This window comes from Limanda limanda, chromosome 16, assembly GCF_963576545.1.
Source record: "Limanda limanda chromosome 16, fLimLim1.1, whole genome shotgun sequence".
Taxonomy (NCBI): domain Eukaryota; kingdom Metazoa; phylum Chordata; class Actinopteri; order Pleuronectiformes; family Pleuronectidae; genus Limanda; species Limanda limanda.
The window spans coordinates 17,149,585-17,160,273 of record NC_083651.1 but is presented as its reverse complement, the minus strand read 5'-3'; the positions used below and the strand labels follow the sequence as shown (position 1 = coordinate 17,160,273).

Here is a 10,689-nt window from a genome sequence, read left to right as displayed (position 1 = left end):
TTTCATTTGTCTGCAGTGACATCGTGTGGTGAATCATGGAAACTACAAATCCTCCCCTCCCCATGAATATCAACACAAAAAATACAATTTAAACATTTCAACTTTACATTTAATAATCAAAATCTTAGATCAGTGATGTAATATGTTTGATATATTTGGATATAGTCCTTCGATAGCTCCCTTGCAATATTTGCACTACCACTATTCTGTATTACCTACCTTCTCTTCATCTTCTATCATTCTCTCATTTCAGTAATATATTGTATTTCAGTTTATAATTTATATTTTAGGTGTATATTTTATTATATTTTGTTTTATTACTTGTGGTTTTCTTTCTAAATATTTTTGCCACCGACAGCTATATGTAATTCTAGAGCTTGATTGGTGACTGAAGGCCACTGAGCGTTTGCAGTACAGGCCCCAAAACTCTGGAATGACTTACAAGCTTAGATCAGAAATGCTACATCAAATAAAATACATTTTTTATTTGAATGGCCCATATTCACAAATCACTCTGCCCTTAACACTCAACAAGATTTAGGAAAACTTACAAAAAAACACTTTATTTAACTAAATGCAGAAACCTCAGGTAGAGTCAAATGTGATGTTGTGTGGAGCAGATAAACAAGAATAACAAATGTTATACACAGATAACACAGATTATTGATTGCAAAAAATTACAATTGAACAATGTAGATTAAAAAACGTATATACAAACGTTGATATTATTATTATGAATACTAAACTCAGAGGTCCCTTTCCGAAAGCATTAACATACGTCTCCTTGGAAGGTTCTGTTGCTTCAGTCACTAGATTTGTGAGTTTGTTCACTGATGTTTATCAGTAAAGTCGTCCACAACATGGATGACCCAACTCAAAGGTGTTTGATTGTGCTTGAGCTCAGGGATCTGTGTAGCAAAGTAATCACTTCATAATACAGACTGCTGCCACAACATTGGAAGCACAATGTTGCCGAAATTGTAGCTGCAATCTGTAGCATTAAGATTTCCCTTCATGGTAAGAAAGCCCAAATTCAACGGAGGACATGTTATACAGGTGGTGCAGTGACAGAGGTGTTGATGTCTGCACAGTAGAACATCTCCGCGCCGTGGGAACACTCTTGTGGGTTGAGGCCGGTCATGGTCAACCCGGTGATCATGACGAATAAGCCGGCTATTATCAAGATGGTGGCGATCAGGTTTTCTCCCTGGTACCAGCGGCCAGGGCAGAGTTTGAGGATGCACGCTGATGGAATTATGAAGATCAGGGGTGTGGCGCTCAGAGCACCCTGTGTTAAACAAAAATACACGTACATTAAGCATTGATGAATACAAACAGGTGAATAGATGCACATGGTCGAGTAGATCTGACTTACATTCAGCTCCAAAACAACTCCGAGACAGTCGTAGGCCAAAGATATTGATGTGCAAACGGCCACAATGAGCATGGTTATGACCACATGTTCAACTTTTGAAAGTTCCCGACTGAAAAAGACATTGGTGAACACCTGAGAGGACACACAATAATATGGAAATTAATTAGACCCAGACTGTGCATGTATTTAAATGTATATTGCATTTTCTACAACTACAGAACAGCTAATCTAATTAGCATTGTGTTGGTGAGGACCTAGTAACTCGTCTCTAAGCTGACACTGTTGTGCTGTTACCTACTGAGCAGCTGTGCAACACTTTCGTTTTGTTCATTTTATCAACAATGCCATCTTCATAGGTCAAGACCTCAACATACCAATTTCCATTTCATATGTTAACGTCTGAGCAGTAACAATTATTAGAATCACTTACCTCTCGTGTCACAAAACACTCCAGTGGAAAAGTGGTTATTATACTGAAGCCAAAGCAGAAGCGACCAAATGTTGCCAGGTTATCATCTCTGCAGTAGTTCTCAAATATGTCTCCTGAAAAGTGGCAAACGTGATATCGAAACAAATTTGTGATATTCAAAAAAATTTAATGACATTAAGAATTCTACACTTTGTGTTGATACCTTGGGCGAAGCCAGTGAAGGTGGTGTAGCCCGCGACAGCAAACGTAACACTGATTACCAGCGCAGAACCGACTGAGACGTGGGTGACTTGAGACCAGCTAGCTAGAGTGGGCTGCTGCAGGGACCCATAGATAAGGAAGGTGTTGTGGTGGCATATAAAGGCTGAGGACACACACAGGACCAGATCATCAGAGCTTTATTAAAAACCTTCAAACACCTTTAAAAACCGTTCAATATCATCCCAATCAGATAAGAGCAACACAGTTTGAAGCAGTTCACAACTTCAGACTTCAAATTTTAACACTTCCAAACCACTTGGGAATGAAAGACTGCCGACGGCCTCTGTCTTACTTCAGGTAAAACAGCAGTGTATTTTCCTGAGAGCGTGCAACAACCCATGGGTTGTGTGAGACTCCTGCGTGAGATTTTAATTCAATATTTACCTTTTTGTTTGACTTAGTGACTTATTATATAATTGTTTGCCATGGACACCTGGATTCAAATAGCGTCTGCCTCTATTAAAAGCTTCACAGATTTATTTTTTGGCCACTTGGGGGCATACAATCCACAAAAGATTCATATTTTCTCTCAGGTCTTACTGTTGTTCTGTCTTGTTTTGTTCTGTGATGTATTGGTCCCATGTATTTTGCATAGTCAATAATCAGAACGCACAGACTCACCAAAAGACATAACACCAACTGCCTGAATTGCATTCCACTTTGCAAATGCCCATGCGTTCTCTGTAGGGGGGCTTGAGAAAGAAAGAAAACATAGAAAACTACGATTATGTTTCTATAAAAGCATTTTAATGGGTATTTATTAAGAAAAATTAAATGGTTCACACACAGGGACATTCAAAGGAAAATCTGTGTGAGTTAAGAAATTCAGATTCTGCAGATTCCTACATTTGTGGTCCCAGGGTGGCTGATCGGATGATGACAACGATGAGGATGGTCAGTGTCAGCACCATTGACAGGAAGGAAACCTGGTAACACACACACGAAAAGTTTGACAGGCAGTTTTTGAAATCCCCAAATTACATCATTGACATTTTATCATCATTCTTGCCTTCCCCAGTTTCTCTATGTTTCGATAAAGTGAGAGAGGCAGCGTGAACCCCAGCGTTGACAGCAAGATCACAAAGTGACGCTCGGCGAGTATGTGACCTGGACCAACTGCAAACACAACACGTCCCGACATACATTAGAATCTAAACATAGGAAGCGTTCAGATCTAGACTGCATGTTTGGCTTGAATAACTTTGTTAATGGCACACATGGTCTTATTTTGCTTTATCTATGCGTTGGAATCAACTTTACACAGCGTGGCCTACCTCCTGGTATTCTCTGAATTACTTTGGTCATTGTGTCACCAGTTGTGATGTTGTAACTAACCATAGCTGCAGGAAAACAGAGGGGGAGCATCGTGCTGTTATTCATATCAATCTGCAGCAACTGTCAAAGAACAGCATTGAATAAAGAAAATAAAGCAAACTACTTTTCAGGCCACACAGACATAACATGCTGCAAATATAACATTACAAAATATTCAAACTTGCCATAAACAACTTACCGATGAAAGGATAAAGGAACTGCAGCGCAGATACAATTAGAAACCCGGGGAAACCGAATGTGCTCTGCACCAGTGACTGATAACTGTTTGTCCCCGACAGGTTCCCTCCTCTGATCAACAAGATGATGGAATAATCTGCGATGAAATGACCAACATGTTCTTATTGATTTTTTCTTGATCTGGGAAAATTCATGTCTCCTGATTCTGATTGTACCACCTTCAATGAACTCACCTGTGATCAATGCAACGATGACCAGCAGCAGGAGGCCCAAGGGGAGCCCTGCCTGGCTCAGTGCATACGGTAAACCTGGTTTAAAAAAAGGTAAATAAAGCATATACGCTGCAACTGAGGAATGTAGAGGCGCAATCCAAAGAAGTAAATAAAAAAGCAACATTTACACAGGAGAAAGCGGATAAATCATCCACACAAACAAACACATGATAAAACACACATTTGGTGTTTGCAGTTAAATTCCATGACATCTCTAACATTTCCTGCATGTGATCCTCTTGCTGTGGGAAATAGAAGTAGAGAACATGATATTATCTCAACAGTGAACAATCACATTCCCAACCATCCAATGAATGCCTCCCTACCGTGGCTACAAGTTCAATTTAGGACTGATTTTTAATATTATCTCAATAACTTTTTAAAGTTCAGTACAGTCTGGCCCCAAGTTATATTTCTCTCTATGTTCCAGGCCATAATCAAAGATCTTCAAACCAACACATATTTTCCATGTTTCTTATCATTCATACATTCTGACATGTTGTGTAACAAAAGTCAGTCTTTATCACAAGTTGTTTGTGTGTTATTATAAAAGAACACTAAGGAAGTCTCTCATTGCATTACTAAGTAGTAAGTCATGCTCCAGTGTGTCTCACTGCTGCAGGGGAAAGGTCGAGGCATAGTTCTGAGGCTGAAAGAGTTAAAGGGGAGAATTGGGGGCAACAGGCGCAAGTCATATGATACAGAGGCTTTACCGCCGCAGGGCTTCAATGCTGTGAAAGCTTCTCCTTGTTACACAAAACAGCAAAACTGCAGTTAATTATTTAATCGAATCAGTTCACTAAACCCATGATAACTTAAAGCTTGAAATCTGCCATAGCCTGCTCTTTGTGATGATACAATTGATCATTGGGTTTGATATCATTTAACTGATTCATGTTTTCTTGTTAAGCACTTCAGTGTCGTGGATATTTACCTATGATTCCTGATCCTATAATGGAATTGATGAAATTGAAGGTTGCAGACGTTGTTGACCTTCTTGCTCCTGATGCATCTTTTAGTGGATGAATTAACATGGTCCCTTCTTCATGTGGTAGCTGGAATAAATGTCAATAATGAAGAGTTGTGACAAAGAAAATGAGATGGTCGCTGTTATTTAAAAATCCTACAAGAGGAACATCACTGTGTTACCTGCTGAGCCATCCTGAGCACCTGAGGGTCGCTGGTTTGATTCCTCTGCGGTCTACTCTTCTCATATATCCTCTGTGTGACTGGGACAAAAACAAAGAAGAAAGAAAAAAAGTCTGTTCGTTTCACCACACAGAAACCGTGGGAAACCAACTCAGCAGCGCCCCCAGTCGGTGAAACTACACGACCCTGTAACGTCAGCTGGGGATGACCTAAACACTGCAGGCCTAAATCCTATTATTTCAACACTGTATCAAACTAGTGCTAATTCAGCTGACCTCTGGGAATTAGGTTGTACTTACTTGGTGCCAAAATATGGATAAATGCAAGTAGAATTAAAGGTATTGAAGGATTTATTAAAGGATTATTCTATAAAGCTGTTAAAAAATAGAAAGACCTTCTGTGCAGGCACGCAAACGATTAAAGAATAAGGAAGGAGCTGCAGATATTGTGTAAGCTACAGTCAGAAAAAAACAAGTTTCTCACAATGAGAAATGCTGTTTGCCTTCAAATAATGAACCACTTGAATCAAATGATAGCAAATGGATATTTTAATACTTGTTTATATTTTTCCATACATAGCCGAAAATTAAGGAAATAAGTAACACAAACACACCATAAAAAAAGTAAAAGCATTGAAGTGAATTGTCAATTTCTTGAAAAACTATTTTAGTTTTTTTTATCGTGTGGGAGATATATAAACTTTTCTCAAACTCCATATAGCTATATAAGCCTCTGATATCACACATTATGTAGATTAAAGTAAGATGTTTATTACTGTACAGTATTTGAATATTATGTGATGAAAATACATTTTAGGCGTTAACATCTATTCATAAAACTGTTAATTGATTAAAATAATAGTAATAATGATATTTATTATTATAATTAGGGCCAGAGCACTGACAGGCACTGACAGACAGTGAGGCCCTATTGAAATTGTTAGGATTATTATTATTGGTACTCAGGCGAATGAATCGGCTTTTTGAGGGCTTTAACATGCTCAAATTTGCACTTCCTGCACAGAAGTAGACCTCGCAACTCCTGCGCAGAAGTGGACTGGGCAGGATTAATTTAATTTAATTTAATATTTTTATTTTGTTTTATTTATTTTTTTTATATTACATTTTTTTATATTGAATTTGTATATATTTTTTTACAATTTGTTCTCTTTGATATGATATGATATAACGACACAGTTTAAAGATGTCTGTAATTATGAATATTATTATACAGTCCGTCTGTATCCACTAGGTGGCGTTGCAGGGACAGTGATTGTGATGGCTCACACACAAGTGACCCACCCAACTTTACACAATGTATTATTAGTCATATTCCATAATCGCGTCTCTACCCACAGGATATGCTCATGCAGTTTATCGCATCTCTCTATAAGGCTATAAAGACTCTAACTGGCCTCTTCAATGTGGCCACTGACCCCACACACGCACCCACAAACACGCGCGCGCACACACACACAGGTCGGTCCAAAGTTGCGGCTTTAGCTCTTAGTTCCTGAGTAATGTCGGACTAATTACGCACGATCATGTGAAACCGCAACAGCTTCCGAGGAGCCGCTCTCGGCCCTCACTTGGTACCCATGAACATCCGGAAGCACTGAGCGGCATAATGTAGTTCTCTGACTCTGTTCATCACAGAGGGGCGGATGAAACTCTCTCTGTCTCTTTCTCTCTCTCTCTCTTTCTCTCACTCCTACTCAGTTTCCCTCCCCCCTCCCATGTTCAAATCGTGGAAATGACCAGCTTGCGCCAGGACGCGCGTCAAACATCCTAAGCGCACGGACAGGTTTATTCCAAAAACAACATTTTGAACTTCATCCAGGACATTTTCTTGAGTATTGTCCACCTGGCGAGGATGGGAAACTGATGGTGAGTTGAAGAGAATCTGTTTTTCTCAACAGTATTGACCAGAAAAAGTTCTTCCTCGTCTAATGCAAATGTGTAGATGAGAACTAACTTATTTTCTATCTATCAATTTTTCCATCTATCTATCTATCTATCTATCTATCTATCTATCTATCTATCTATCTATCTATCTATCTATCTATCTATCTATCTATCTATCTATCTATCTATCTATCTATCTATCTATCTATCTATCTATCTATCTATCTATCTATCTATCTATCTATCTATCTATCTATCTATCTATCTATCTATCTATCTATCTATCTATCCATCCATCCATCTATCTATATCTATCTATCTATCTATCTATCCAACCATCCATCTATCTATCTATACATCTTCTATCTTTCTATCTTTCTATCTTTCTATCCATCTATCCATCTATCCATCTATCCATCTTATATCTATCTATCTATCTATCTATCTATCTATCTATCTATCTATCTATCTATCTATCTATCTATCTATCTATCTATCTTTCTATCTATCTATCTATCTATCTATCTATCTATCTATCTATCTATCTATCTATCTATCTATCTATCTATCTATCTATCTATCTATCTATCTATCTATCTATCTATCTTTCTATCCATCTATCCATCTTATATCTAACTATCTATCTATCTATCCATCTATCTATCTTTCTATCTATCTATCTATCTATCTATCTATCTATCTATCTATCTATCTATCTATCTATCTATCTATCTATCTATCTATCTATCTATCTATCTATCTATCTATCTATCTATCTATCTATCTATCTATCTATCTATCTATCTATCTATCTATTAATGCTTGAGACTGGTGTTACACAAATATGATTCTTTCTAACTCACATTTGATCATATTGTTAAATGTCATGTCATATGATAAACAGAGTTGTAATATCATATTTGAATAATAGCTGATGTTTTCTTGTTGATATTGGCAAAGACTGTCGTGCGTGTAATGGGCCACAATATATTACAGAACTTAATGGGATGTGGCAGCAATTACAAGCCCACACTCCATCTCAGACGACTTCCTGCTCGCATGATTATCAACATTCTTATTAGATTGCTCTCAATTAGAGATCATCCTGTCCTTCTTTTTTTTTTGCTTTCCAACCAGGACTGTAACCACACACTGTCGCTACGCAGCTCGTAGCCTACATTAGATAGAAAGGAGACTGTATCATCAACTATTTTGCCAACGCCCTGAACGAGCCAGATCTGATCCTGTAGTCTATTCTGTAAGAGGCAGCAAGCATTAGCTGTGAGCACTTAAGAGCTTTGAGTGTGTCGGTCCCTCAGGAGCCCACAGATACTGAGGTGTGATCCCCCCCGCACACAGGTATGTCTTACACTATTTGTGATTTTAGATTATGCTGATTAATCGGTGTCATCCTCATAACCAGTTATTGTGTTTTGAAATACTCTTTTTTTTTACTTTTTACTGCTTTACAGCTCAGTTGTTGGCTTGCTGGGCTTGTCAACAAGCGATAGTGTCTGTAGTTCAGAGGTTCTTTATTCCTTTCTCAGCCAAGAACCCCCTAAAAAAAATGTTACAGTTACCCGATGTTGACTTTCAAAGATCCCATGTAAGTGTGCAGTTTCATTAATCTGTACTGTATATAAGTAAAAGTAATGTCCAAAAAGTTCATTTAATTTAGGCTGCATTTAAGTATTTTACTCTTAAATGGTGTGTTGATTATTTTCTATTAGCTCTTTGGTTTGTCTGACTAAAGCCTAAAAATATCCAGAATACCATCAAAGCAGATTCACTGAACCAGATAGTATTATATTATAAATATATCTTTATTATATTCACATTTAAGAAGCATAGAGACAGATTTTCTCTTAAATAATACATCATTCCACATCAAGTATCAAAATAGATGATAGTCACTTAAGTTTTAATTTATAATTGAATTAGTCTTTAAATGCCTGTTGAAATCCGGCTGATTTGTCAACACGTGCAGTAGCTTCACCTTGTGTTTTATTTGGGAGTTCGAAGCAACATAGTGCACAATAGAAAGAAATTTATAAAAGAAAAAGATCAAAAAAGCATTTTTCAGGTCAATGAAATTATGTTTTGAAATGAGCAGTGTACATTAAATATTAAAGGCTGTAAGTGTCATGTAGGCGGGTCAGTCATCACTTAATGTTTATCGGCAGGACGCAGTTAAAAACAGCAAATACCAAACTACTGCGTCGGCGCTCTGCTCTAGCGAGAGTTCGTGGAAACAGATGCGTCCATTTTAGGTTAGTCGGGACAAGGTCATGATGCCGACAGGTTGCAGATAAATTGAAGTGGGCCTATTTGAAGCTTCAAAGTGTCGCTGCATATCTCAAGTTGCGTGGGAGTTGGGAACAGAGTGACAGAACGATGCAGACCTTTGTGGAGGTTAGTCGCCACAGGTTGACCTTGTCGGGTGCACATCAAATCAATGTTTGTGTTATGTTGATGTTTTCAGGAGGTTGTCATTCAGTTTGTCTAAGTGTCGTTCCTGTGTCTGTCTTCAGTTGTTTAATTGTTAATTCCAACGAACCCTTTATCCTTAAAACAGTTCTATACAGCAGTTACAGTCATATGGAGCGACCGTGGTCTTTATAACCTCATTTAAGATCATCACATTTCAGAGGCACTTCATCACTGCACTTGATGGAGGAGAAAGATATGGACTTCACTGTCTACTGCATTATGTAAACACTATGTGGTGCATTGTAACAAAGGGCTGCACTTGTGTACTCTGAACTATGACGGTGCACACACGTATATATCCCGTTTACTCTCCTATTGTGTGTTTCACTCATGAAGGCCACACCAGAGCACAGCAGAGAGAAGTAGGTGGGCCATAAACAATATCACATCAGAAGAAGTGAGCATATTTGTAACACACTCCTCTCCAGTGAAATGCATCCTATAATTGAATCTCAAGGCACAGTGCTGCAGTGGTTAGCACTGACAGGGAGAAGGTTTTTGGTTCTGCCAGGGTTTCTCTGTGGGGAGTTCTCCGTATGTCTGCCTCGGTTCACTCCAGCTTTCTTCTAGAGTCCAAAAACATGCAGATTGTATGATATATGATGATATGAGCATTAATGGTTGTCTGTCTCTGCATGTCGGTCACGTGATGAGTCTGGGTGTGCCCTCTTGCACTATGTTAGCATGGATTGGCTCCAACCCCTTAATGATAAGCGGTATAGTTAATGGATGAATAGTTTTAATCTCAGCAGTAATTTTATGAAAAACATGAAAGTTTCGGTGTAATGATTTGTGAAATGTTACTGGAAATGGTTCACTTTAGTTGTGTGAAATAATGTTACATTGAACATTTCCGATTCCTGCAGGGTGTTTGTTGGTGCTGGTGTGAGCGTCTACTCTTGCAGCTACATATAATTTTTAATTGTTTATTCGGGCTGGGTAATAAAACAATATCAATACGTATCACAGTATCATTTTCAATCAGTAGCAATAAAGCAAAGTTTCAATTTAAATCGATATAATGCGCATGCATTGTGTAAGAATAGTGAGGCGGTATAACTCATAATTCATGGACCTCACATTTGTAAAAAGCTTTAAGTTTTATAATAGATTTTGACACCACATCTTGCATCAGTATCAAAAATCACTCATTCAACTTTAAATAAATAAAAATGTGACATTACACATATTTTCAATCCGTGGGATCCAAAACAGAGGCCTCATACCAGGTCTATACAGGTGCTGAATACATTAAACTTGATTCGTCCTTACATCTACTGTTGGACAGTGTAGATG

At 38.0% G+C, this 10,689-nt stretch overlaps 1 protein-coding gene across 1 annotated transcript; it reads right to left on the bottom strand.

Annotated features, from left to right (window-relative positions):
- Positions 1-1,048: 1,048 nt before the first annotated feature.
- Positions 1,049-5,011, bottom strand: slc38a11 (solute carrier family 38 member 11). Its single transcript, XM_061089210.1, has 12 exons — positions 5,000-5,011; positions 4,785-4,905; positions 3,812-3,886; positions 3,580-3,714; positions 3,341-3,406; positions 3,076-3,182; positions 2,913-2,992; positions 2,688-2,758; positions 2,008-2,169; positions 1,806-1,918; positions 1,376-1,507; positions 1,049-1,288 (listed from the first exon to the last, which is right to left on the bottom strand). Exons 1-12 carry the CDS (start codon positions 5,009-5,011, stop codon positions 1,049-1,051), a joined length of 1,314 nt encoding a protein of 437 aa, XP_060945193.1.
- Between the last annotated feature and the right edge of the window lie 5,678 nt (positions 5,012-10,689).